This window comes from Suricata suricatta, chromosome 13, assembly GCF_006229205.1.
Source record: "Suricata suricatta isolate VVHF042 chromosome 13, meerkat_22Aug2017_6uvM2_HiC, whole genome shotgun sequence".
Lineage (NCBI taxonomy): Eukaryota > Metazoa > Chordata > Mammalia > Carnivora > Herpestidae > Suricata > Suricata suricatta.
Genome location: NC_043712.1, coordinates 5686405 through 5714167, shown reverse-complemented (window position 1 = coordinate 5714167; position 27763 = coordinate 5686405). Strand labels below are relative to the sequence as shown.

At 56.1% G+C, this 27763-nt stretch overlaps 3 protein-coding genes across 3 annotated transcripts in view; 1 reads left to right on the top strand and 2 right to left on the bottom strand.

The window, feature by feature from the left end:
- Nucleotides 1-2638, bottom strand: part of C13H9orf78 (chromosome 13 C9orf78 homolog) — a 7499-nt gene extending 4861 nt beyond the window's left edge. The window contains exons 1-4 of the mRNA XM_029920034.1: nt 2475-2638; nt 2064-2123; nt 1112-1163; nt 446-516 (exon numbers count right to left, since the gene is read on the bottom strand). Of these exons, the coding sequence (XP_029775894.1) occupies nt 446-516; nt 1112-1163; nt 2064-2123; nt 2475-2557 (266 nt within the window). The 5' untranslated portion in view covers nt 2558-2638. The remainder of the gene's footprint in view (nt 1-445; nt 517-1111; nt 1164-2063; nt 2124-2474) is intronic.
- Nucleotides 1-14605, bottom strand: part of LOC115276945 (torsin-1A) — a 27481-nt gene extending 12876 nt beyond the window's left edge. Inside the window, exons 1-3 of the mRNA XM_029921063.1 lie at nt 13999-14605; nt 7245-7320; nt 7076-7083 (exon numbers count right to left, since the gene is read on the bottom strand). Of these exons, the coding sequence (XP_029776923.1) occupies nt 7076-7083; nt 7245-7320; nt 13999-14605 (691 nt within the window). The remainder of the gene's footprint in view (nt 1-7075; nt 7084-7244; nt 7321-13998) is intronic.
- USP20 (ubiquitin specific peptidase 20) overlaps nt 2766-27763 on the top strand; it is a 37702-nt gene continuing 12704 nt past the window's right edge. The window contains exons 1-11 of the mRNA XM_029921062.1: nt 2766-2863; nt 14471-14580; nt 15913-16009; nt 20223-20276; nt 21621-21683; nt 22010-22141; nt 23126-23222; nt 23643-23712; nt 25756-25869; nt 26878-26956; nt 27341-27627. Of these exons, the coding sequence (XP_029776922.1) occupies nt 15929-16009; nt 20223-20276; nt 21621-21683; nt 22010-22141; nt 23126-23222; nt 23643-23712; nt 25756-25869; nt 26878-26956; nt 27341-27627 (977 nt within the window). The 5' untranslated portion in view covers nt 2766-2863; nt 14471-14580; nt 15913-15928. The remainder of the gene's footprint in view (nt 2864-14470; nt 14581-15912; nt 16010-20222; nt 20277-21620; nt 21684-22009; nt 22142-23125; nt 23223-23642; nt 23713-25755; nt 25870-26877; nt 26957-27340; nt 27628-27763) is intronic.

Genomic DNA, 27763 nt, shown 5'->3' with positions numbered 1-27763 from the left:
CAAAGTTGGAGGCTGAACCATGCAGGCGCCCCATTGCTTTCATTTGTTTTGTTTTGTTTTAATTTTTAAAAAATTATTATTATTATTTTATTTTTGAGAGACAGAGAGTGCAAGCAGGGGAGGGTCAGAGAGAGAGAGAGGGAAGGAGACACAGAATCTGAAGCAGGCTCCAGGCTCTGAGCTAGCTGTCAGCACAGAGCCTGATGCGGGGCTCGAACCCACAGACCATGAGATCATGATCTGAGCCGAAGCCGGACACTCAACTGACTGAGCCACCCAGGCGCCCCTCATTTGTTTTTAAACTGCGCATGCTTTGCAAAACACAAAGGATACTTCAGAATGTCCCACTAGAGCTGCTGTGGGGCCCAGCTCCCTGGGGGCACAGAGACGGGGGGCCGGGGGGGGGGGGGCGCTAGGTGAGTCCCTGAGCGAGTCTCGCACTCACTTATCTTTGCCTCTCTCCTTCAGTTTCTTCATGTCCACCATACCGCCGGTCTTCATCTGAAAGGGGTCATCCTGCAGAAAGCAGACACAGCTGTGAGGAAGCATCTGTATAACTGGCAGTGGTCTTTTTCTTTTAATATGGTTCATTGTCAAATTGGTTTCCATACAACACCCAGCGCTCATCCCAACAAGGGCCCTCCTCCATGCCCATCACCCACTTTCCCCTCTCCCTCACCCCCATCAACCCTCAGTTTGTCCTCAGTATTTAAGAGTCTCTTATGGTTTGTCTCCCTCCCTCTCTGTAACTATTTTCCGGTGGTCTTTTCTTTTGGTAAATTTTTAAATTAAAAAATGTTTTTTTGATGTTTATTATTTTTTTACGTTTATTTATTTTTGAGAGAAAAATACAGAGGCAGAGCCTGAGTAGAGGAGGGGCAGAGAGAGAGGGAGACACAGAATCAGAAGCAGGCTCCAGGCTCCGAGCTGTCGGCACAGAGTCCGACGCGGGGCTTGAACCCGTAAACCGCGAAGTCATGACCTAAGCTGAAGCCAGATGCTCAACCGACTGAGCCACCCAGGCGCCCCCCTATTTTCCTAAAGGAAAACACAGTCACCTACTAGAGTCCAGCCACAGCTGTCCATTCCCAAGAAGGACCCCACAACTCACCACTAGGGTGGTCTCTTCCTGTACCTTCTCTCCTACCAGCAGGGCCACAGCACTGAGCCAAAACAAGAGAAGAGTGAGAGAGAGAGAGTGAGACAGAGAGAGACATGGCACAATTCAGACATGAGACCGAACGCTTAGAAAGTCTGTAGCAACATTAGCGCGAAGGCAAGACCTGAGGACTGGGCACCAGAGCCACCTGGGGAAGCCTACACAAATAAATAGTTTAAAAATGAAGCACTCTAGATGCTGGGTCGGGGGGTGGGGGGGTAAAGTGATCGCTTTCCTACAACGCCATTGGCATTATCTGGGCTTGAAAATCTCATTTCTAAGATTTTGCCTTCCGGGAAAACAAAGCTAAAGACAAATGTAGAAAAATACCTATTGCACCCTTATTTGATGATGAACATTTACAAATGACCTACAACCTCTACGTAAGGGATTAAATTACGGCACATACACGTGGTGGAATACTGGGCAGCCCCTACAAAGGTTTTTGGGAAAAACAATCCATGATGTCAATGCCCAAAATGCGATGGGCTGAAAACGGCACGGAATAAAACTTAAAATCTCCAAAAAAGAGACTGGACATAACATTCAATGTTAACACTGGTTACCTGCGGATGGGAGAATTACGTATGCTGCTTACTTTTTTGGTTATACTTTAAAATGTTTTCCAAACCTATCCATGTGCATTTCGCAATCAGGTGTAAAACCCCCCACGAGTTAATAATCTGTTTCTGCACCTCCGGAGCAAACCTCAAGACCATACGGCTCGGGCCGTCTCCTGGGTAAACGTCCGCAAAGAACGCTGGCCTCCTTTTAGGGCAATGTAAGGTGTACGGTGTTGTCAGGAGAAGGGGCTATGTCTGGGGAGATCATCGTGGTGGCGACCCAGCCGGGGGTGTGAGTCTGTCCTCTCCGCCTCCTCCTCTGGGACCCCTGCGGTACCCACCTCACCCCGTTGGGCCTCTTCCTCAAGTTTTGCACCTCGCGGGTCTCTTCCAGTTTTAATCTGAAAAAAGGCAACGCACAGGCTGAGAGACCCTCCGCGGAACCCAGACTCAAAAGGCAACTTCGACGGGCACCCCTGTCCAAATGCTGAGCCGCAGGCACAACGGTCCAGACGGCAAGCCTGCGTTTAGACCCATTGAAATCGGAGCCACCGCACATCCTGGGGAACCTCTCGCTACTGCGGCCTTGCGGCGGCGGCCTCAACCCTAGGAGTCTCAGGGTTTTTTTGTTTTTTTGGTCCGTAAATAGGGACAGCAACCTCAGCTCACAGTCAACGAGCTGGCTGGCCAGTGAGGAGTATCACAAACCGGCTCTCTCTTCTTGCCCTTTGGAAGCCCCACCCCAAACTCACCGAACCTCCTCTGAGTCCTGCTCATCTTCCTCCGACTCCGAATCGGCCCGGCGCCGGCGGAAACTCTTCCCGGTGACCGGCATGATCTCACCGGCCCCCGCGGTCCCGCCGCCGCTCCCCTGTGCCGTGGCCCGGGTTGCTTCCGGCGCGCGGCAGTGAGGTCAGAGCGCTGAGCGCCGGCACCTCCCTGCCCCGCCCCAAATCCTCCTGGCTCCGCCCCCGGCCCGCACCGCTCTCATGGCCTCGCCCCCATTCGTGGCGTTCGCCTCTCCTGATTGGGCGGCTGAGGGGGAGGAGGCGGGGCGCGGCCAGCGGGCCCCACGGCTCTGCGTGGTGCGGCGGTGGGTGCGCTTGACTGACAGGCGGCGGCGGCGCGGTTGCGAAGGCAGGTGAGTTCCGGGCCGCCGCCGGCTGCTTCGGGGTGGTGGGGGGACCGGGCCTCTCCGAGCAGGGGCGACCCCAGCCTGACTCCGGGCGGGCTGGGACCTGGCCCTGCCGGGAGCGCAGAACGCCTCTGCCAGGTGAGCGGAGCCCGGGACCCCCGGCCGCCGCCGCGCTCTCCCCTCCTCCAGCCGGCACTCAGGCAGGGGATGGCCTCTGGGGCCCCGGTGCCCCACTTGGAGCCCCGGGGGCTCGTTGTTTCTCCGGAACCGGGGCCGCCATCTCTTTTATTTCTGCGGCGGCCTGACCCCGCGTTGAAAGCACGAGTGCGGCGTCTCGGGGCGCTGACTTACTTCCCCAGGGTCTGGGCCCTGACATGCGTTTTTTCCTTTAGGGATAAAAGATGACCACTTCTTAGCCGTGGTGAATTAAAGTCCTGGCGCCGACTGCCCCGCTAATGACGGCCTCCGGCCACTTCATCCCCGCGTCCGATGTTTTGAACCTACTCCGGAGGGGTTGAAGGCAGGCGGCCCCTCCTCGGGTGCTTGCCGGCCGCCTCCCCGGACTTAGGGGCCTTGTTTCTTGTCTTCTTCTGCCATGAGGACTGTGGCTCTGCCCTTTGCCCTTTACACCCCCAGGATGCTGTGAGGATTAAGTTTATTAAAAAACAACAACAACAAACAAACCCAACAGGCATCAAGGAACGTTTAGGAAATCACTAAATGTGTAAATAACGGTTTACAGGACTTTTAGGGACCTCTTAACATTCCTTTTCTCAGTCTAGGCCCATCCTGTTCTTTGAAAGCCCTGCCCCTTTGTAAGGCTACATTGTGCCAGCAAGGCGGAGGTGGGGAGGAGGGGGGGGCTAACCTAAGCGTTATCTCCGTGAACTCTCACAGCGATCCCCGAAGTTCTCTTGCATTTTGCCAGTGAGAAGACTTTGGTTCAGAGAGGCGGTGGGTGCCCGAGGCTGCACAGCTGGCGCGGGGAGCAGGGATCAAGCGGAGGGCCCGCCTCTGCTGCAGGTCTTGCACAGTGCCTGGCACCGACGCTCCCTAAATGTTTGCGGCAGCTGCTGTTGTGGCCCGTGGGCTGGGGGGGAGGGGCCGATGGGGCCCAGTTTCCTCTTCTGCAAGACAGTTTCTCTGCAACAGTCTCTCCTGAGATTGCTGTTCTCTTCCCTGGAGTGAGACACACGGAACCAGGACTTCTTGGAACAGCTTTTTGGCCTTGGTCACAAGCTATATATTAAAATCTCTGAGTCTTGCTGCTGTCTGCAGTCTGGTTCAGCCAACCCCAGAGGCACCTGGGCAGCGCTGGCCATCCTGCGCCTGCTGGCTGGAGGAGGGGGGGCTTGGGAATTGCTGCAGGAACCCCGGGAGTTTATGCCTGCAGATGTCACACTTTCAGAGGTAGTTCTGATTTTGTGGCCCCCCCCGCCCCCCCCCCCCACAGCGACCTTTCTGCTAGGAGGTACTGGAGTGCACTAGGGAGAGGGCCAGGAGGCCGAGGACATTTCCCGACCCTTCTTCTCCTCTGACATCCCGGGGAGGAGTGTCTGGTACAAATGAACTTGCCCAGTGCTGCTCCCCACCTGGGCGGTGGCAGGTCTGAGACCCGTTTCTCGCCAAAGTAATGCGGGAGACGTGGCAGCTGTGAATCTGGGTGGCTAGGCTGAGGGGCTGTGGACTCTCTAAGTCTTGCTGGGCCTTTTTGGGGGGTGGTGGTGAGATGGCGTTGCTTGTCGGAGGGAGCCTCCAGAGAATTTGGGTTCTCTTCAGTTCAGAGATGTGTCATGTTTTAGTTTTGTGCAAGAGTTTGGTTGTTTAAGAACGTGGATGGATTTGGCTTGAATTGGGGCTGGTTTGCTGGCTCCTTTCTGGGTTAGGCTTGGTTCAGGGGCCATTCGTGTCTAGGGGGATTTGGGACCCGGCACAGTGATTGCAGTTGACAGCTTGGCTGTACTAGGTGTTCAGTGAAGGTTTGTTGGACTAATTCACTTACTCAGATATTTACTGAGCTTTTACCATATGGAGCAGGCACTGTTTGTTCTAGTCCTTGAAATACGCTAGGGTGCAAAAGAGACAAAACATCCCTGATCCGGCGGACTTCAGGCCCCAACAACACAAGCACGTCAAGTATATGAGAAGGTGATGAGAGTTGTGGAAACAGAGCGAGACAACGAATCACCAGTGGGACCGGGGATTGAGTCGCACATTTAAATTGGTGTATTCTCATCTGCGGTTTGGTCGGTAACATTCCAAACCAGGGGGACTGAGGTGCAGGTCCTGACTCTCAGTTCAAGCCCCCAGTGTGCCCACTGACCACGTGACTCCGGGCGGGAGCCTCCCCTTCCCTCAGCCTCTTCTTCCCTCGAGTTCCCGTTCTGCCGTCTACTGGCTACGTGACCTTTGGCGTGAACGTCTCAGACCCTCTCCTGCCTTGTGGTGTTAGGGGTCTGAGTCGGAGTTTCTGCTCCTACTTCCTCACGCCAGGATGTGTGGCTTCCCAGGGACCTGGGCCAGTCACTGCTTCTGGGACTGCCATCCCGGCGTGGCCCCAGACCCACGCCCTCTCCACTGAACTGACTCTTCCAGAGCTTGGAACAAATTGCAGTGCTAGGCTTCAGAGATGGTATCCTAGACTTCAGAAGTTTAAGTGGAGCAGGAAAATGCTCCGTGTGAAGCATGACTCAGGAGCGGCTCTTATGCAGGAGGCCAGAGGAAGCTGCCCTCAGAATGTGGGTGTTTGGGTCAGAGGAGGTGAAGATTGTCTTCACTCCAGGCTGGCTGGGGCCGTTTGGGAGACTGTGGGGCTGACGGTTGAGAGCACCGACTTCAGGGCCGGGAGTCCTGGGTTCAAACCCTGGATCGGCGGCTCAGTAGCTGTGTGACCTCCAGCCAGCTGCTCCACCTCTCTGAGCCTCAGCCTCTCCTCCTTTAGTGGATGGAGGTGGAGATGGATTCAGCTCCTGAATTGTTGCCTGACCTCCAGGATGGTGGTAAGGATGCGGGGGGGGGGGGGTCTGTTTGTATCAGTTCCGTCACTCCGGGCCATTCCTGGCAGGGGCTAGGCAGGTAAGGCCAATGAGGAGAAACAGAGGCAAGCAAGACTTGTCGGGGTGGGAGGAGGCTGAGGGTTCTGCCTTGGGAGTCAGGAGGATGGCGGACTCTTAGGGAATTAAGACTGGGTCAACAGAAGGGATGTATTTGTGTTTTCGGAGAAATGGCGTTGCTTGGAGGTAGGGCAGAGAGAAGTGGGCAGGAGGGAGGGAAAGGGGACAGGTTCTGCGGGTCAGAGGGGTGGGCAGGGGTGTGGGGTGGCTGGTGTGGCAACGGTCAGGGCAGGTGGGTGTGTCTCTCTGTTGGCGGGGGCTTGGCAGGCACCCTCTCTCAACCTAAGGAGCCGGGCTCCTTGCTGGGAGGAGGGCGTAGCCAGGAAGGCCAGGAAAATGATGAGTAATGGGCACTCAAGGCCTGGTCTGAGCAGCTGATGCCAGGCCCAGAGATGCCGCCTGCCTGTCCCTGGGCTGGGGGCACTCCTCCCCTCCTCCTTGCCGGAAGCCTCACCGGGGCCTGAGATGATGGGTGGGCTCTGCGCCAGACCCGCCGGAGCCTCCCTCCCAGCTTTGCTGCCCCAGGAGAGGAGGCCAGGCTGGCTGGCCGGGAAGGGGAGGTGCCCTGCCTCACTGGCCATGGCAGGTGCCTTGCTGACTCCCCGCAGCCCAGCTGCTCCTGGAGGGCATGTTCCTGGGATCTAGCTTCCTCGGCTGCACAGGTTTCTTTCAGTCTTTATTAAGTGCCTGCTGTGTGCACTCCACAAGAGCGGGAAGCACCGTGAAGGCAGATACAAGCTGGCCCCTTCCTCGCCGTGTCGCTTCCTCGCTGTAGGGTCTTGGGCAAATGGCTTCCCAGGCCAGGGCCTCCCTTCTTCCCAAGGCGAGAACAGCAGGGCTCAGCGACTGCTCAGAGCCAGCGCCAGCCTGGGCAGCGGAGCCCTGGCCGGGAAGCTGATGGAGGGCACCCTTGGGCGTGTGACTCAAATTCCTGCCCATCTCAGTTCCCTGATCGTAAAAAACACAGCCAGTGACACAAACTACAGTCCACACAACCTGTCTGAGCGCTCTCACCGTGCAGGTCAAGACAGACCCCGGGCCACGTGATCGGATGCCCTTATGCCAGATGGGCTCTGTGCCTCGCCTCCCCACACTCTCTCGCAACCCTCCCTGCTGTCTTGGTCCCCGTTTCATGGATGGGGGAACTGAGGGGCGACCGACTTCTCTAATGACAACACGGCTTAGCAAGTGCCGAGCGAGGAGCTGAACGCTGGGCTGGTGGTGTCTCTTCTGTAATTACAGTCACCTCCGGGGCTAATGATGGAGCAACTGACACAGGGTAGGAGCCCAGAAAAAGGAGGCTGCTGCTGAGAATGATCACGTCCCCGGAGGCTGCATACGGGTACCCTGCTGCGGAGATAGGCGCCTCCGTGCCCCATGAGGGCAGGGCCCAGACCTGGCACCTTTTCCACTGCCCCACGCCAGGCCAGTTGGATACCGAGATAAAACGACGCGAAAACACGTAGGGACCCGAGATAAACGGAGCGCAGCCCTTGTAGACCGGCACTTGTGGTGCTTCGGGTCCTGTGTACGCAGTCGTGGTACCCCCCCCCTCGCTTTTCCCTGCGCACAAGCCGATTCTTGACAAAAACTTGTTGTTATATGAGTTTTGAGTTTCCATTCTTGAATTACACGTTCATGCCTGTGAAGATCGTGCAGTAACCGTTTTTTTCCGTTTTAGTGGAGACGCCCTCCAGCTTCTACAGGGGTGAATATTAATTTTATTCAAACCACACACAAAACCTCTTTCTACTTTAGGGTAGAAAGGTAGGAGGAGATGAACATTTCTCACTGAACGTGGAAGTTAGTGTGGCAGACAAAACAACACAAAGGCGTTAAGGGCAGATCTTCAAGTGAATGAGCTACATGGTAAAAAGTTTTCCTTTCTTTTTTTTTTATTAAACATATTTTTTAATGTTTATTTATTTTTGAGAGAGAGCGCAAGAGAGAGCAAGTCAGAGAGGGGCAGAGAGAGAGGGAGACACAGAATCCAAAGCAGGCTTCAGGCTCTGAGCTGTCAGCCCAGAGCCCGATATGGGGCTCGAACTCATAAGCCATGAGATAGTGACCTGAGCCGAAGCTGGGCGCTTAACTGACTGAACCACCCAGGTGCCCTAGAAGGTTTTACTTTCAAACCACCCAGGTAGCAGCTGAGGGATTTCTCTGTCCAGGCTTCTGGGACCACTCTGGAGCGGCTGCCCCGTCTCTGAAATGGACCTCAGGTGTCCCGTCCACATTCTGTGGGCCCCAAGAGTCCCCAGGGGAGGGAGGTCATGCTCCCCCAATGTTCTCTCTGGGGCCTGGGGAAAGCAACGACCCAGGAAGGACACGTCACATACCAGAGGCCAAATGCATAGTTCTTTTTATTTTGGAAACTTGATTTTTTAAGTGTTTATTTTGAGATGGAGAGAGACAGAGAGAGAGAGAGTGCACGTGAATACGGGAGGAGCAGAGAGAGAGGGAGAGAATCGTAAGCAGCCTCTGTACTTTCAGCACAGAGCCCAACTCGGGGCTCAAACCCCCAAACCGTGAGATCATGACCTGAGCCAAAATCAAGAGCCACCCAGGCGCCCCTGGCAACTTTAAAGATAATTAAAAGTAACCTATCAGGGTGTATGTTACAAAAGCAGCATCCATTCTCTGTAGGAAATGCAGACAGGCAAAAGAGGAGGAAACAGAAATCAACCTGATTCCATCCTCCCAGAAATGACAATAGCATCATTGTCGTAGGCACAAAGCAAGGTTCCTTTACCGCCATGGCGTTTCACTGTGATCGTGTTTTCCAGCCTCTTGCACTTTTGATCCATTCAGCGAATGTTTACTGAGACGTTGGCGGGCCTCAGGTGCCATTGCAGGCGTTTGGGCTGCAGCGGTGCACAAAACGGCCCTGTGCTTGGGGAGCTCACGTTCTTGAGAGGGGACAGGCATTAGACCAGAAAATAGGTAAATGACCAAAACGCTTATAGAGCATGCAAAGTATGGGCCTTGCCCGGGAGAGAGGATGGTGGGGTTGGGCGGACAGTGCTGGGCAGGGTGGCCCGCAGATGCCTTTCCTGGTCAGGGGACAGCGCAGCTGAGAGAGGACAGAGGCAGTGGACAGTGTGTGGTGCAGCCGTGGGCTGGTCGGCTTCGTATCATTCTCTGCCCCTCCCCCATTTTAAACTTAAAAAAAAAATTTTTTTTACATGTATTTATTTTTGAGAGACAGAGACAGAGCGTGAACAGGGGAGGAGCAGAGAGAAAGAGACACAGAATCCAAAGCAGGTTCTAGGCTCTGAGCTAGTGGTGTGCACAGAGCCCGATGCGGGGCTTGATCCCGATGTGAGATCATGACCTGAGCTTAACCGCCTGAGTCACCCAGGTGCCCCTAAACTTTCTTTTTAATGGCCTCCTACTATGTGTGCATATATATATACACACACACACCTTTCTGCAACTTTTGAAAATTTTATTTTTGAAAATTTCATTTTTAAAATTTCAGTAAAATACATAAAAACGTAGTGTCTTAATCATTTTCAGTGTGCAGTCCCGTGGCATTAAGTACATTCGCACCCCTATATCGCCGTCACCCCCATCCGGCTCCAGAACCTCCCCATCTCCCCAAACCGAGACCATACCCCCACTGAACATCACCCCCCCGACCCGCACCCACCCTCTGCTTTCTTGCTGTCCCTGCAGCGCTGGTTCCTTCAGGCAGTTCATATAAGTGGAATCATATAGTATTTATCTTTTTTCCTCTGACTCAGTTTACATAGCATAATGCCCTCAGGGTGCATTGTTGAACCCTGTTCATCTTGTAGCATGAGTCAGAATTTTCTTCCATTTTGAGGCTGAATAATAATCTGTTGAGTGGACAGAGCACATCTTGTCCATCCTTTCATTTTTCGATGGTCCCTTTGCTGCGTCCCCCTTTGGTTCTTGCGAACACAGGGGTTCGGGTGTCTGTTCACGTCCCCGCTAGCAGTGCTTCAGGGTTGTATCAAGAAGGGCGATTGCTGGACCTTACCGTCATCCCCGGTTTAAGTTTTGAGGCGCCCCCATGCCGTTTTCCACAGCAGCCACACCATCTTACTGCTCCCCGGGAGCGCCAAGGTTCCAGTTTCTCCACATCCTCGCCAACATTGTTGGGTTTTTTTTCTGGTTTAGTTTTTTGTGTTTGGATAGCGGCCATGCCCACGGGTGCAAGTGGTGCAGTTTGTTTTCATTACTCAACGTCCTCTGAGGTTTAGCCATGTCGATAATACAGGTCATAAGTCAGAGTGTGTTTTTTTTTTTTTTTTATTCAGGGTTTAAAATCTGTTTTATTGAGGTATAATTTATATCCAATAAAATGCACCTTTCTATCCTTTTTTTTAATTGAAAAAAATTTTTAAGTTTATTTATTTTAGAGAGAGTGAGCACAGGTGGGGAGAGGCAGAGAGAAAGGGAGAGAGAGAGAATCCCAAGCAGGCTCTACCCTTCAGCAAGGAGCCGGATGCAGGGCTCGATCTCACAAACCGTCAGATTGTGACCTGAGCCCAAATCGAGAGTCAGACATTTAACCGATTGAGCCACCCAGGCGCCCCCAAAACACACCTTTTGAAAGAGTTTTGTCGATCGATGGCTCCTTGCCTCCCCGTCCTACATGTGTCGTGAACATTTTCTCCCAGTCTGCAGCTTTTCCGTTTTCATTTGCCTTAACGTCTTTGGAAAAGAAAAGCATTTAATTGTGGAAAGTCCAGTTTTTCAGTGTTTCCTGTCATAATTAACACCCTTGGTGTCCTAAGATCTTTGTGGACTCCAAATTTCAAAGATGTTCTCCTGTGTTTTACTCTAGAAGTTTTAGAGTTTTAACTGTTGTTGTTTAAAGTCTGAGATCAGGAGAACCGGCGGCTTGGGCTGCACCGGGGCTGCTTGCCGTGGGGTCGGGGGCGTGGGTCAGCGTGGTCCCACCCCTGCGGAGGGAGGCGCGTCCACAGCGGCACCGTGGTGGCTCCCCAGATGGACCTCAGAGGCTCTGCGAGGTTTGCAAAGCTCCCAAGCCAAGCATTCCGAAACTCAGTGGACAGGGGGCTTGAACTCCCACTACGGCTGCAGGTGAGCCTGAATCGGGGGGGGGGGGGGGGGGGGGGGGGGGGGGGGGGGGGGGGCAGACGGTCGTCAACTTCTGGTCCTCACATATTTGTATTCTCCAGAGCACCCAGGTCCTACAGAATAAAAAAGACCGAAACAGTCCGAGTTTTCACTAAAGAAGGTGGCATTCGGTTGCTGCCCACAATCGCCGATGCCCCAGGGTTAGGAGATGGGGCCGATGACGTCCTTGCTGGCAGCCTGTCATTGTTTATGCCGACAGTAAATCGGAAGGCTGCCGAAGCGCAGGGTTCTAGTGTGCACACGCCAGGAGCCTGATTAATGGGGCGCGGCGTTGCCCCTTCAGAAGACGGACGTAAACCATTGGACACCAGGTTTATGAAAAAGTGACCGTTACCCCACTTACTGCCAAGAGCAGACATGCTCACACCAGAGGTGCGCCAAGGGCTTAAAACCAAGTAAAGAGATCCAAGCGCGTACAGTGAAAATATGAAGATTCGGAAGCAGAAGGTGAGGAAGGAGGAGAGCTTGTTGAAAACCCGAAGGACCGTTCAGCTCTCGCGATGGCGGGGCCGATGGCGTGACGGGAGTTGACTGCAGAAGTGGGGAGGAAGTCCGCATCCTGGGTGCTGCCGGAGCTGAGAACGGTGAAGTTTGGGGTTTTGCAGTTCTAAGAAGTAGGCTGATAAGGACATCCGTGCAGGGCTTGAAGGATGTCACGGACCACACTGTGCCCGGGCAAGTGCAGAAGCAGGAAACGGCAGCTGTGCCTGAGAGGGGAGTGGCAGCAAGAGTCAAGGGCAGCGTGCGCAGAGCCCTTGGGCATGAATGGAGGGATGGAGCGTGTGGCTGAGGGTGAAGGAGCGACAGCTGCAGCAGGTATTTGAGACAAAGGCCGAAGACAAGGTTGAAAACCAAAGGGCTCTGAAGCTGAGCTCCAGCAGCGCCATGAGCAAACAAAAGACCAGAAGAGAAAGAAGTAGGGGGGGGAAGTGTCATCAGTTGGAAAATGAGAATGCAAACCGGGATTCTAGCAACAATGTATATTAGGATAACGGACTCTTCCAGAGCCCTGGAAAAGAATGCCCTCTATGGACCACCAATTACGTAAAGTCTGTGATCCATTTCTAAATAAGTCTTGTGCCTGATACTCGGTAGGGGTTAAAGGTCATTTATTTCCCCATGTGGAGAGCCTCTGTAGAAAAGACTGCCTTTTGCCCGTTGAATTCTAGCAGTACTTTTTCTGGAAATCAGTTGACCACCCACGCACACGTCTAATTCTAGACACTCGCTTCTTTCCCCTTGAGCTACATGTATGTCTGTGTTTGAACCAACACCCCACTAACTTGTTTGCTGAACCTTTATAGAAATTCTTAGGCCAGATGGTCTCAATCTTCCAACTTTGTGCTCTTCCATATTGTTTTGACTCTTCTAGGTCTTTTCTGTATAAACTTTTAAATTAGCTTGACGATTTCTGCAAGAAAGCTTGCTGGGATTTTGAAGGAGATGACATTGAATCTATGGACCAGTTTGGGCAGAATGGATATCTTAGTATTGAATGTGCCTGTCCATGAACGTGGTGTACCTCTCCATTTATTTAGATCTAACTGAATTTCACGGATAGAAAGATTCAGTATGTATTAGTCTTAATGGCCGCAAAGCACGACAGAGTGTGGTTGTGTGCTTGTTTGCTTAAGTGCCTGTTGTTTGCTTAGATTGCATCTAGTTCATATCTGAACGTATCTGAACATACCCTCGCCTTTCTTGGTCAGTCTGTCTTTGCGCACGTCCTGAATGCTTACTTAGAAAAAACTCTGGGGCTGGGTGAACGCTCTTGGCTCTTCTCTGCTACCTGCCTTATTTAAAGTAGTGATTTGTATGCAGTGAAACGTGGAATGTCTGTGACCCGGGCTTGTTTTTATGAGTTCCCAGCGGCACAGCGCGCTAGGATGAGAGGCAGCAAACTGTGGCAGTGGGCTAGCATCGTTTTGCAAGGCCCTTGAGCTAGGAAATTTTTCAAAAATATTTTTGAGGGGTGTCTGGGTAGCTCAGTCAGTTAAGCATCCGGCTTCGCCTCAGGTCATGATCTTGCGGTTTGTGGGTTTGAGCCCCGCATCGGGCTCTGTGCTGACAGCTAGCTCAGAGCCTGGAGCCTGATTCAGATTCTGTTCCCCTCTCTCTCTCTCTCTCTCTCTCTCTCTCTCTTTGATCCTCCCCTGTTCCCTCTGTCTCTCAAAAAAAAAATTAAAAAAAAGACCTCTGTTAAAAAAGAAAAATAAAAATATTTTTAATCATCGTAAGAAAACGAAGAACAGGTGATAAAGACCCACATGGCCCACGATCTAGACAAGATTTGCCAAGCCCTGATTCAGAGCCCAGCTCTGCACCAGACAATCTGACCAGGTCCCCACCCACGACTTACTAGCTGAGGACTGACTTTGGCCAAGTCGGTCAGTTCCTTAGGCTCTGTTCTGTTTCTTCTGTAGAATGGGGGCAGTGAGGACACATGGAGGGTCGTTACCCACTGGGCTTTTCCTTTTCCTCCCCCGTCTGAGAGTGGTCTGAGTGCACGTGTGAATCAAGATGGGCTTGTCACCGGCATCCTTGTCCCGGGCTCCGTGCGCAGCCCTGGGCGTCAGGCTCATGAGCTGGCTCAGGCCACCTGGCTGGGAAGACGGGGCCACGCACACCGAAGCTACTCCCTGCCCCCACTCCCACACTGCCGCTCGCCAGCCTGGTGCGCCTGACGCAGTGAAAACAAACAAACAAAAACCCTAAAAACTCTGGCTTCAGGTGAAGAGGCTTGGAATTCAGACCCTTGAACCGATCCTTGCCATGTGGCCATTTTAAATGTTGGCTTCTAACTGCCTCTCCCTCTTTGAACTGCTCATGTCTGGGAGACTGCAGGCCAGCAAGGCTGGGGAGGGGCAGTCAGTGAAGATACTAGAGTGCACTCACTTGTGCCTCTGGCCTGGGGCTGCTCAGCATCGGGGCTCTGGGGCCCGAGCAGCACAGCATCCTTGGGAAATTCCAAGGATGATCTGAGGGTCCCGGTGGCATGCACGGGATGGGCTGAGCCTTCAGGCCAGGAGGCTAACGGGCTGTGGCAGCCAGAGCAGTAGCTGGAGAGGCTGTGGCCCACTCGTGCACACTCCTGCAGGTCTCTGCTCTCGGGGACCACAACCCGCGAGGAGGGGCTGCCCCGACCCACCAGCTCTGCACAAGCCTTTAGCTTCCCCGGACAGGTATGTTTTTCTGGTGTCCGTGGATGACCTGGGGAGCCGGTCCAGCCTGCGGAGGCCCCAGACGTCCAGAATTGCACCTGTCCCTCCCAGGAAGGCTTCTGACCTCTTCGTAGCCGCTGGTCGGCGCTGAGAGCGAGTGCAAGATGATGGCGCTGCATAAGAAGTGAGCCGGTCTGTCTCCCCAGGTTCCCTCCCCGAGGGCTGCACTTCTCCAGCCGGCTCGGCCCACCACCGCCCGCCGTCCACGGAGCATGCGGACGCCGGCCACGTGCTGGGGGTGTCGCTTCGCGCAGAGGTAGGCCCCCAGCCTCCCCTTCCATTTGTAGCCCTCGAGCACGGACCCAAGAGGAAATTATTTTCGGGGAAATAACAGAATTGTGGTTATGTCTGGTGGTTTTTTTTCTCGTTTTCTTTTTTTCAAGTCCTTATCTTTTAAGAACACACACCTTTGAACCGAGGCGGTATCTGGGTCTGCTCACCCAAAAGAGGAAGTGGGCGTTTGGGCCGAAGCAAGGATGGCTGCACGGCTCCTTGTTGAAGCTGTCTGCTTTTGCGTGTGTTTCCGTTGCCCTGGGCGGCTCAGTCGATCAAGTGTCCGACTTCGGCTCAGGTCACGATCTCACAGTTCAAGGGTTCGAGCCCCACATCAGGCTCTGAGCGTCTTTCCAATTCTGTGTGTGTGTGTGTGTGTGTGTGTGTGTGTGTGTGTGTCTCTCTCCCCCCCCAACTTCTTCTCCCCCTCGCGATCTTTCTCTCAAAAATAAATAAAAACATTAAAAGAAAAAAAAGCGAGAGAGAATCAAGGGAGGCCTTAAGAGTCCGAGCAGCTGGGGCTTCCGTCTTGGCTCTCACACTCCTTGCTGTGAGCCCAGAGCCCAGAAGGAGCCCGTTTCCAAAGCTGTCAAATGGGGCTAATCACAGCTGTCCAGGGGAGTCTTCCAAGAAACGATGCACGGAAACCCCTAGGTTTGCTACCTGGGACTTGATCAGCACCCGTAACGCCCATCCTGGCCGGGGGCCCCTGGCTGACCGTGTCAGGAGAGGGTGGGGGTCCGCTCCCCGCAGCGGACACACCACCTCTGCCTTTGCTTAAACCACGTTGGCTCCACTTAATCTTGGTCCGGACAACAGTTTGGAGCTGGAGACCCGGGAGTCAGATTCCCTGAGTGCGATTTCTGTGAAAACTTGGGGGCGGCTGAAGCAAGTTCAGCTACCTGTTTCTACACATTTTCTTTGGGAATAATTGGAAATTCACAGAAGTGGCCACGACTGTCCCAGGGAGGTCCTGCGTTCCCTTCGCTCAGTTTCCCCCGGGTACCACCTCTTCGGCATGTCTGCAGCACAACGTCACAGCATCACAACCAGTAAAGTGACGTTGGTACAAGCCACAGGGCCTGTGCACGAGTGGCCGGTTTTGCACGCACCTGTTTGTTAGTCTCCTGAGCGGCACTGGCACACCCGATTCCCAGAGAAGGACCGTGAGGCTCCGAGAAGGGGCTTTCTTGACCCCCCGGCTGAGAGGTGGCAGAGCCAGGACCTGAGACCACCATGTGCGCGGACCCAGTAGCCTCCCGCCTCCCTCCGGCAGGGGCTGCCATTCACCCAGGCTCCCTGTGTTTCCTTGTAGGTGAGCCCCGGCCAGCATGGGGGACTCCAGGACGCTTTGCCCTCACCTGGACTCCATAGGGGAGGTGACCAAGGAGGACCTGCTGTTCAAATCGAAGGTAAAGGGTCCGACCTTACAGAGCTGGGGCCCACACCCAGGGCCGCCGGATTCCTGAGGTGCAGATGTTTGCGAAGGAAGTGTTTGAAGGAGTTGAAGAACCGGCTTCCCGGCAGCCTCTGCTTAGCTTCCGTGCAGAGGGAAGGGCTGGCGTCTGTGCACGGAGCCTTCCGGGGCCACATCCCCGCAGCCAGTAATTACCGCTTAGAGCGTCCCTTGGGGAGCCCCCAGCGCCCCGAGCGTTAGCGGCTGGAGCCTTCCCGGGGCAGGGACTGAGTCATGCTCTGCGTCCGCCGACATTTTGACACGTGTGACCTGGGGAGGGTCTGGGGAGGCCAGAGCAAGAGGGCGGGCTGAGTGGGAGGATGTTTTGACTGGGTGATACTTTTCTCTGGTTCAAAATCGGACCCTGTAAAAGTATCCATGTCAATAAAAAAATTTTTTTAATATTTTTTTAATGTTTTATTTATTTTTGAGAGAGAGAGAGACAGCGTGAGCAGGGGATGGTCAGAGAGAGAGGGAGACATAGAATCTGAAGGCAGACTCCAGGTTCTGAGCTAGCCGTCCGCGCAGAGCACGATGCGGGGCTTGAACCCACGAACTGTGAGATCATGACCTGAGCCGAAGCCAGATGCTTAACCGACTGAGCCCCCCAGGTGCCCCCCCAAACATTTTTTAAGTGGGGGGGTTGTCTGGCTAGCCCGGTTGGTAGAGCATGTGACTCTTAATCTCAGGGTTCAAGCCCCACATTGGGCGTGGAGCCTACTTAAAATAAAAAATTAAAAAGAAAAAAAGCCAGGGGCACCTGGGTGGCTCAGTCGGTTAAACATCCAACTTTAATTCAGGTCGTGATCTCCCTGTTGGTGAGTTTGAGCCCCACATTGGGCTCTGTGCTGACAGCTCAGAGCCTGGAGCCTGCTTTGGATTCTGTGTCTCCCTCTCTCTCTGCCCCTCCCCTGCTCATGCTGTCTCTCTCTCAAAAATAAACATAAAAAAAAGTACCAAGAGGTCTCCCTCCCAGCCTCTGCATTCCCCCTCCACTCCCCCCTTTAGGGAGCCACTTACATCAGTTTCTTTTGTACTTTTTCAGAGTTTCTCTATGCAAATATGCTTATTTTTCATTTTCCTCTTCATGATATAGAAGGTAACATGCTACACTATAGATGCTTTTTTAAAATTTGCTTTCTTGTTTTTAATTCATTTATTTTTGAGAGAGAGAGAGAGAGAGGGAGGGAGAGCATGAGGGGGTAGGGGCAGAGAGAGGGGGAGACAGAGAATGCCAAGCAGGCTTGCACTGTCAGTGCAGAGCCTGATGCGGGGCTCGAACTCACGAACCGTGAGATCATGACCTGAGCTGAAATCGAGAGTCAGACACCTAACCGAGCGAGCCACCCAGGTGCCCCTAGACGCTTTTGTAACTTGCTTCCTTCGTAGGACAGTAGATCTTGGAGCTCTTTCAACCCTGGTACCTAAAGACCACTTTGTCCTTGTTTGCCTCAGAGCTGCATGGGGTCTCATCATGCAGACCCCGTACCTGCGCCTCCGCAGGTGGGCACCCAGGCTCTCCGCACATGGTGAAGGCGGCGCTGTGATGAATGGCCTCGTGGAGGTGCTGTCGTGTGTGGGGGGCACAGTCCCGGGAGCGGGGGGTCTAGAATTACGCTCTACGTTGCCCTCTCTTCTTTCCGGGCCCCTGATGCTAGTCACTCCGCCTCCCTGTCCCCGCAGGTCCCGGGTGGCCTTTGGCCTGAGCTGGTTCCGCCTGGGCCTGTGGGAGGGGATCAGGTTTTCAAAGTACCCGAGGCTTCTTTTCGAAGTAGTTTTGCTTCTCGTGTGGTCAGGGAGAGGGCAGAGCGAGGCTGCGGTGCCTTTGCAGGAACTCGTGCTCTCTGAGTCTGCGCAGAGGCACCAGTGAGACAGACCGAGGGGCTTTTCCTCCAGAGGAGGCAGGAAGAGGGGATCCGAGGGCAGAGCGGTGAGCGAGGAGGCGGGTCTGGGCTGGGGCACGGCAGCCTTTGGGAGGCGTTAGGTCTGGGGCACGAGGACCGAGAACGCCCGGAACGCCCCAGGCCGGTGTTTCAGAGAGCACGTCCTCCGCCCTTCTCCGAGCACCCAGGAGTCTGCAGAACGGAGCCCAGGCGGTTGTAAAACACCAGGAGGGGTAGGGACGCGGACAGGGCGGGCACCAGGAGGAGCCGCAAATGGCCGAGGGCCTCCTGAGCAAAGGTGCTTCACTTCCCGAGCGGCCGGACGTTGCCACGGAGCCTAAGGTGACTGCTTTCTCGTCTGCCGGACAAACCACAGGCCGATCCAAGCTGGGCCGACAGCAACAGAGGGGAGGAGACCGCACCGTGGTGGGGTCCGGTGGGCGTTCCCGCACTTCAGGGGCCCAGCCCCACGCGTGGGAACTGGCCCCGCAGAGGTGTGGGTGCCGGTTAGAAAGACACAAACACGGCAGTATTTACTGAGCCTGATTTGTCTGAGGAGAGAACCGGTGGCAGTCCCCGGAGAAGGGAACGGGTGACTACGGTGTGCCCGTAGCGTGGGGCACTGTCGTTACAGCGGCTGGGGAGGTGTGGTGTCTGCATGCAGCCTTGGGAAGATGGCCGTAAGGAGGTGACAGAAGCCTGGGTCAGAGGAATACGTATAGTGTGATCTTATTTTTCTGAAAAATCACACCCCCTCCCCCAAGTATATGCATGTACGTTGTAGCAGAAGAAAACATGGTGGGGGTGCCTGGGTGGCTCATCGGTTAAGCGTCTGACTTCGGCTCAGGTCATGACCTCGCGGTTCGTGAGTTCGAGCCCCACATCGGGGTCTGTGCTGACAGCTCAGAGCCTGGAGCTGCTTCCGATTCTGTGTCTCCCTCTCTCTCTGCCCCTCCCCCGCTCGCACTCTGTCTCTCTCTCAAAAATAAACATTACAAAAATTAAAAAAAAAAAAAGGGAAGTACAGAGAGAGAGGTCTCAGGTTTTTCTAACATCTGTAAGTATTACACACCGCATGCGCTCCTTGAGATCATGTACAGCACGGATGTGTCGTCTGAACTGTTAAGACACACATACAGGGCCCCTGGCTGGCTCAGTCAGTAGAACATGCGACTCTTGATTTTGGGGTCTTGAGTTTGAGCCCCACGTTGGCCTGTGAGCCTAAAGAAGAAAGGCAAACAAGCACAGGATACTTTTGTCACTCAAACGACTGAAACCAAACGGAAACCCTGGAAGAAGGAAGTGAATTGTGAAATCAGACAATCAGAAAGGAGATGACAAATCCGGGCAGGGCCGGGCCGCTGCTCCGAGCGCCCGGCCTGGCGGTAGCTTGGTCTCCGCTGTCCCCAGAGCCCTCAGCGGGAGACCCCGAGTCAGATCGCGGATCCCGGGTCCAGCCTGCCTTACCGCAACCCTGCGGGGAGCTCCGCGTTCGGGCCCTTTACTGACACAGCCAGAAACCGGTTCCGTGAGAACGCAGAATTCCGGCCGGCCGAGGTGTGGGAGGGGGAAGCCCGCTCTCCTGTTGGGGGGGCTCTCTTCCCAGTCTCCTCCGCTTCCCCTCCTGACCTGCTCTGTAGCAGGGCGTGACCTTGAGCCCCGGTTCCTCACGTGTCCCAAAGAGCTGCCGCCCACACACTGGCGGGGACTGCAGGAGCCTCGTGCGGAGAACTTGGCCGTGGCCGTCCCTCGCTCGGACTGGGCCCCAGGTTGTAAGTGCTGTCGCAGCTGGCACTTAGAATCCGCCTCACAGCTGACGGGCACCTCAGGCAGCGTGGAGGCTCAGCTGGGAATTGCTGTTTTACTTATTTAAAAAAAAATTTTTTTTAACATGTATGTATTTTTGAAAGGCAGAGAGAGACAAAGCGTGAACAAGGGAGGGTCAGAGAGAGAGAAAGAGACACAGAATCTGAAGCAGGCTCCAGGCTCTGAGCTGTTAGCACAGAGCCTGACGCAGGGCTTGAACCCATGAACCATGAGATCATGACCTGAGCTGAAGTCTGCCGCTTAGCCAACTGAGCCACCCGGGCGCCCTGAGGAAGGACATTTAGATCGGCAGGCTGGTGGAGGCCTTTCCGAGGCAAAAAAAAAAGCCTTTAAGCGGAGGGAGAGCTGTGGGGGGCGGGCATTGGCGTCCGGCGGGGTGAGTGTGCGGTGCCTCTGGCCGGGCTGGCCGCCCCCGGCTGCTCACACTTGGCTCTTTCCCTCCCCCCTCGCCTGGCCCAGGGAACCTGTCAGTCGTGTGGTGTTACTGGACCGAACCTGTGGGCCTGTCTCCAGGTAAGGTACCCTTGCTGCGGTGGGGGGTGTGGAGCTTGGTCTGGACTCCGGGCTGGAATGTCTGTCTCTGGTGGGCCCCGCTGGGAACCCTGGGCAGAGACACAGGGCACGGAGTCTCAGGGGTGGGGCCCGAGCCAAGAGGGAGCCAGAGTCAGCAGGTCCCCCAACTGGCTGGCTGCCTGGGCAGCCACCAGAAATGACGAGAGAAGACAGCAGGCTGTTTGGAGCAAGACTCCACACTAAATGATCCCATCCGCATGAAAGGGAAGGGTCTGTACTCGCGTGTGTGCGGGAGACTTGATGGTACATTGGCTCTGAGCCCTGGCTCTTCTGCGTGGTGGCCTGTCCCTGGGCCAGCCTGCGCCTTGTCTCTCCACCTGTAAGGGGCCACTGTCGCTGAGCAGCTGTCCCCACCTTGTGGGGCTGGGCTGGATTTGACGAGATGACACCAGCAAGGTGCGTGGTCCGTGGACGGCATCCAGCAGAAGCCAGTCTCGACTCGTTGTTCTTGCTTATTAAAGAGACCTGTGTCCAAGCGAGGCCGTTTTCTATGGGGAATGGGATTTGGGGGTAGTTTTCATTTTTCTCTCTGGAATTCTTGTCGCATTTTCCACGGTTTTCTACAAACGTGCATTTATTACGTTTAAAATCCTGTTGCAAATGACTGCTACTTAAAATTTCTTTGAAAACAAATGCCAAGTAGAAAGGAAAAAAAAAGGACACTCGGGCCACCAGGGGACTCTGTCTGGCCTCGGCCTTCAGGGCCTGTCGCTCAGTTCTAAAGCAGATTGCAGAATACTGCCTGGGCCCTCGGGGGCAGCAAGAGGCTTGAGGCATGGTCCCGTGTCCTTGGGGCCCCTCAGCAGGAAATGGCGTGTCTTTCGTGGCGGGAAGTCCTCCCAAGCCTGCGCGGTTGACCTCTTGTGGAGAAGCAGGCCGATCGCTGGGCTGCAGGCCTGCAGTGGGTCTGGTGGGTTGGTAGTTGTGGGATAGGGAAGTGCAAGGTCAAAGGCAAGGCCTATGGGTCCCCAGAATGGTCCAATTTGTGGGTCTCAATTACTGGCCCATAAGGAAGTAGGGGGAGGGTCTGGGTGTCACACAGGCGGGCCTCAGCTGGGCCCACGTCTTGCTGGGACCCGGCCTGGGCTTCTCCGTAGGCGGCCAGTAGCCCAAGGCACCTGCCCACCTTACTCAGCGGCTGGGGCTGCTTTTAGGGCAGCCGCCCTTTCCGGTGGAGCTCAGGTGCATAAATGCGCTTTCCTGTGGGGCGGCAGGGCCTCGGCCCTGGTCCTGGTGGTGGAGATGGTCCAGTCCCTGGTCCTCTCCCCTTCCCTCTCTCCCCAGGTCGCCTGCCCCTACGTTGGCTGCGGAGAATCCTTCGCCGACCACAGCACCATTCACGCTCAGGTGAGCGCTGGGGCCGGGAGCCCGGGCCCTGCAGGCAGGTGACCCAGGATTCACACGCCGGCTCCAGCCGCCTCCCAGCTCCATCTCCCCACTCTGGGCCTTGCTGCTGGGTCTGTAAAATAGGAACAGAAGTGGCAGGCTTGCTGCTGAGGTGCCAGCAGGTGCACGTGTGTAGCACATGTGCGTGACTCGTAAACGGCAGCCCATGGCCTTCCTGGCTGGAGGCGGGGCGCACATTCTCTTCTTCCGGGCCCTTTACTAGATGCAGCCCCGGGGCACCTGTTGGGCTGGGGTATCCCCAGCCTCCCTTCGATCTTGCCCCCTAGGCGAAAAAGCACCACCTGACTGTGAACCTGACCACGTTCCGGGTGTGGTGTTACGCCTGTGAGAAGGAGGTGTTCCTGGAGCAGAGGCTGGCAGCGCCCCCCGCAGGCCACTCGCCCAAGTTCTCAGAGCAGGTAAGGGGGTGCGGCGGGGTCAGCCTCGTTGGCGGTGATGCCTTGGGGGCAGGGCCTTGTGACCCCCGCCTCGGTGGAGCGGGGATTGGTGGGTCCTAGACAGCATCTGTCCCTGGTCCGTGTTCTCGGTGGGGGGGGGGGGTTGAGGACACAAAGGTCCTCCTGGGAAGGGCATCCCCTCGGGGGTTCACAGGCCACGGGCAGGCTACGTGCAAGGGCAGGGCTTGCCCAGAGTCTGGGCCTGGGGCCAGCGCGGAGGCTTCCAGGCCTGCGGAGAGCCCCCCTTCCCCACCATCTCCCCCCCATCTAAGACACACCCCTGCCCCGGGAACCCCGAGTAGTCACTGCGGTGGGAACCCTAACGATGTGCTGAGTGGGGCACCGTGGGGCACCTGAAGGCGGTGGGCCCGGCAGACCCACGCCTGGAGGGCGGCCTCTGGTCAGCATGCACGTTGTGGGATTGGCCAGCTGGAGTCGGAGCTCGGGGAGGCCCGCGAGTGTCTGCTCCGCGTTTACACAGTGACCGTCACGTAGTAGGTGCTCAGTAAATGTTTACGGGACCCGTTTGCAAGAGTGCAGCTGGTTATGATTATTACAAGAAAGGCTATAAGACAGTGTACATGCAGTATCTGGTTTTGGGGGCGTGTGTGTTTTAAGAATAAAAAACTCACATAACTCCATACGTAATAGTGGTCATCTTGGGAAAGTTGGATTGTATGTCATTATTCGTTGTTTCTGTTTTTTTCCAAATTTGTTATAAATCCCCATTTTTATTAGTGTGAATAAGATCCAAGTTTCCTGGGATGGGGCTGCCGGAGCCATCTTTTTCTGGGTGTCCTCTGCTCAGATGGGTGGACCCGATGGGGGTGGGGGTGGGAGGACCGGGCTTCCTTTCCCCCCAGGGGAGCATGCAGGCCTCAGACCCCTGCCCCTAATCGGACCCCCTCGCCTCCCCAACCTCCTCACTCTGCGGCTCTCCCATAGGACCCTCCGCTGCCCTTGCACCCCCTCAAAACTGTCCCTATTGCCGTGGCTGACGAAGGAGAGTCTGAGTCAGAGGAGGATGACCTGAAACCTCGAGGTAGCTGACCCCAGAGCTGGGGGGGATGTCGGGCCGGGCCGGGGGCCTCTGCGGTGGGCTGGGGAGTTCTGCGGCACATCGGGCCCTGTGGGCGGCGTGACCGACACTCCGCAGAGTGTGGTGGCTCTCCTGGGGGTGCTGGCCGTCCAGCCTCAACGCGTGACCCTGGGCAGGCCGGCCGCTCCACACCCGGCCTCCTGGCCTGTGTGCCGCCGACGGTGGGCAGAGGGCAGAGGGAAAGCAGTCCATCTGTTGGAAGCACTCGGGCGCCCGCAGCCACCGTGAGCACGTGAAGCTAGCTTGGCAGACTTCTGGGGAGGGACGGCAGCCACCCACGTCGTCCTCGGGTTGGGGCCTGGTGGCTCTGTGTGAGTGGCGGGACCCTTACCTTGCCCCCTCCCGTGTGCACTGGCCCCCTAGGCCTCACGGGCATGAAGAACCTTGGGAACTCCTGCTACATGAACGCCGCCCTGCAGGCCCTGTCCAACTGGTAGGTTGTCGCCGCGTCCAGGCGCTGGGGGGCCGGGCCCTGTCCCCAGCTGCCCCCGGCTGGGCTGCGCTTGTTGCCCCCAGATGCACTCGTTTAGACGTGCGTCACACCCCCTTAGAAAACATGTGCCCTCGGACCCAGCAATCCCTCCGGTCATAGTCCTGGGGAGGCGACCTGGGAGGATGGGGACACCCTGTGGCTTATAGTGAACGGTGTGAAGGTCCACGTTAAAGGCCACCTGTAGGGACCCTAGGGGCTCAGTCCGCTAAGTAAGCGTCTAACTCTTGGTTTCGGCTCAGGTCATGATCTCACAGTTCATGGGTTCGAGCCCTGAGTCAGGGCTCTGTGCTGACAGCCAGGAGCCTGCTTGGGATTCTCTCTCTCTCTCTCTCTCTCCCTCTCTCTCTCTCTCTCTCTCTCTCTCTCTCTCTCTCTGTTCCTCCGCTCCCCTGCCCGTGCTCTCTCTCTCTGCCCCTCCCCTCCCCTGCTCATGCTCTCTCCCCCTTTCTATCTCTCAAAATAAATTAAAAACTTTAAAAAAAAATAACAAAGCCTAGATATACAGTGAGTGTAGGACAGTATTTTCCAAGTGGGAAGGGGTCAGACATGGCAAGTGGGAATAAAGTTGTGTGTGGCACAGTCCCATTTGGGGGGAAAATTAGTCCTTTCTGTCGAGGGTGGGCTGTTAAGTCGGTGAGGCCAGGGCGTTTCCTGTGCCCGGTACACAGGTGTCCCACCTGGTGGGGACTCGGTGCACAGTTGCGTGAAGGAGGGAGGGGCATCTGCCTAGGAAAGCCTGGAACGGTAAATGTCCAGGGGAGCCGTCTTCACGTGGCAGGATTAAACCCCTTGTTAGCGTTTGCTCATCTAGATTTTCCAGTCTCTCTACGATGAATGTGCATTTCTTAAGTAACCAGAGATGCTTTTGAAACACAAGGGGAAAGTAGGACGCCTTCAGGTTCGGGAAAGTTCCCCAGAATGGGCTGGCAGGTGCTGGGTCCTCTCCCATTGGCGCAGCAGCAGCCGCCAGGGGGCGCTGAAGCGGGAGGCCCGGCAGCCCTGGGACGGGGCAGAGGCCTGCTTCCACGTTGGGGGGCGTCTGTAACAAAACATGACCGTCAGGGACTCTATTTTTTTAATGTTTCTTTTTTATTTTTTTTTTGAGAGAGTGTGCTCACACGGGGGAGGGACAGAGAGAGGGAGAGGGAGAGAGAGAGAATCCCAAGCTGGCTTTGAGCTGTCAGCGCAGAGCCCGACGCAGGGCTCAAACTCACAAACCCTGAGATCATGACCTGAGCTGAAACCAAGGATCTGATGCTTCACTGAGCCGTCCGGCGCCCCTGGCAGAAGACTTTAAGCAGCAGAAATGTATTCTGTCCCTGTTCTGGAGGCCAGAGGCTCCAGGTCACGGCGCAGGCGGGGTGACTGCTTGTGAGGCCTTTCTCCCTGACTTCCGGGTGGCCACCTTCCCCTGTGTCACCTTCCCCCTGGTCATGTCTGTCTACACCTCCTCCTGGTATGGGCACACCAGTCATATCAGACTAAGGCCTGCCCGGAGGACGTCATTTTAACCTAACGGCCTGTTTCGAGGCCCTGTGTCCAAATGCAGTCATATTCCAAAGTGTTCAACTTATAAATTTGGGGAGACAATTCAGCATGCGGCGGTGGGATCCTTCTAGTCGGCCGCAGGCCTTTCTGGCTCCAGGGGTTAAGGATGCCCCTCCCCCCCACCATGTGAGCTTTTGCTTCTCTACCCAGCTCTTTTTTTTTTTAATGTTTTATTTATTTTTGAGAGAGAGAGAGACAGCATGAGCAGGGGAGGGGCAGAGAGAGAGGGAGACAGAATCCAAAGAAAGGCTCCAGGCTCTGAGCTGTCAGAACGGAGCCTGATGCAGGGCTTGAACCCATGAACCGTGAGATCATGACCTAAGCCGAAGTCAGACGCTGAACTGACTGAGCCCCCCGGGCGCCCCTCTCCCCAGCTTGTTCTAGCTCATGCCACACGCCCCTTCTTGTCTGACCCACTCCCTCCCCTGCCCCTAGCCCTCCGCTCACCCAGTTCTTCTTGGAGTGTGGAGGCCTGGTGCGCACGGACAAGAAGCCAGCCCTGTGCAAAAGTTACCAGAAGCTGGTCTCTGAGGTCTGGCACAGGAAACGGTAAGTCTCGGAGCCCCTGCGCCTGGGCGGGTGCGTGGGGCCGGGAGGGGGGTGGGGCTCCTCTCAGCCCTTGGACGGGGCCCCACCTCTGCCTGGGCCGTTCCCTGTGCACCTGCCGCGCCTCACCCGTGTGACTCTCATGGCAGTTCTGTGGCACAAATTGAGGAAACTGAGGTTCAGAGAGGTTTACAGTCTTGCTCAAGGTCACTCAGCTTGTGAGAGGTGGCGCCAGCATTTGAACCTGGTGTGGCGCTGAGCCAGCGGCCGCTTCTGGGCTGACCTGTGCTGAGGCCCCGACGCTCACCACAACCGCTCCGAGGTCCCGCTGCCACCGTCCGCGGGGGAGAGAGTCTCATGAGTGGCGGCTGGCGCTGACCGGGCAGGGGTTTAGCTCGGTGCAAAATGAATTCAAAGGCTAGAAGTTTGGATTAGACCCATTTCTCTGGGAAACTTGGGAATAGCGTAAAATGAGTGCATAGAGATATACTAAGCGTAAAAGCAAAGTATAAAGCAGCGCAATGCGCTGGCATTCTCGTTCTCTCAGAAGCCACGTCTGTTTTCTGTGTGTGTCTGTTTCCATGGAAAAATCTAGAAGTCTTAACGGCAGTTCTCTCCCGGAGGTGCTGTCAGTGGTGATGTCTCTCTGTTGGGCTCTTCTGAAATTTTAGATGTTTTCAAAAATGAACATGGATTACTTTTCAAACGAGAAACACCACAAGAAGCATTTCAGAAAGAAAACAACTTTAAAGTGGGCTTGTTCTGGACTCACAGGAAACGAGGCCATCCCCAGGCAGGGGTTCTCTGCCCGGTGGAGCCGTGACTTGGCATTTTCCCTCTTGAACACGGGGAGGTGCCAGCCGCGGGGGTTCCTGGCCACGTCGGCCGGTCCCAGAGTCAGAGCAGACCCGGTGCTGAGTCCGATCCTGCGCCCCAGCGGCCTGCCCACCGGCCCTCGGGGACCGCCCGCCCGAGCGGGCCGCCCGCGCTAACGGTCCAGTCTCCCCACAGCCCCAGCTACGTCGTGCCCACCAGCCTGTCTCATGGGATCAAGTTGGTCAACCCGATGTTCCGCGGCTATGCCCAGCAGGTAGGCGGTCCGCGCTGCGCCGGGGACGCGCAGGGTCACCCCCCGGCCCGGCTCTGACGCCCAGACCGGCATGGCGCGCGTTCCAGGGCGGTGCTCTCGCTGCCTCGGCCCTTCGTGTGTGAGGACACTGGAGCCTCCTGGGGCCCGCGGGCGTCCTCCGCTCTGCCGCTCTGCTCAGCTGCGGGACGCTCTCAGGCCCCAGCATTCTCGGCGGAGTGGGGGTTGGGAACTGTCACGGAGGCCACCGTGAGGCCCGTTCAGTGCACCTGCATGGAGCACCGCTGGGACCCGCGAGACAGATCTGCCGGGGTCCAGGCAGCCGGGTGCCTGTGGCAGGTCCAGCCGCCCCGGGGCCAGGCCCGCTGACCCTGCCGCTGCTTCCAGGACACCCAGGAGTTCCTGCGCTGCCTGATGGACCAGCTGCACGAGGAGCTCAAGGAGCCGGTGGTGGCGGCAGCGGCGGCGCTGGTGGAGGCCCGGGACTCCGACTCGAGCGACACGGACGAGAAGCGCGAGGGTGACCGGAGCCCGTCAGAGGACGAGTTCCTGTCCTGCGACTCGAGCAGCGACCGGGGAGAGGGCGACGGGCAGGGCCGCGGCGGGGCGGAGCCGCCGGTCCCCGACGAGGCGGGCCGCGCCATCTCCGAGAAGGAGCGCAGGAAGGACCGCAAGTCCTCCTGGGGCCGGCAGCGCTCCAGCTCGGAGCAGGTGGACGAGGACGCCGACGTGGACACAGCCCTGGCCGCCCTTGACGACCAGCCCGCGGAGGCCCAGCCGCCGTCGCCGCGGCCCTCCAGCCCCTGCCGG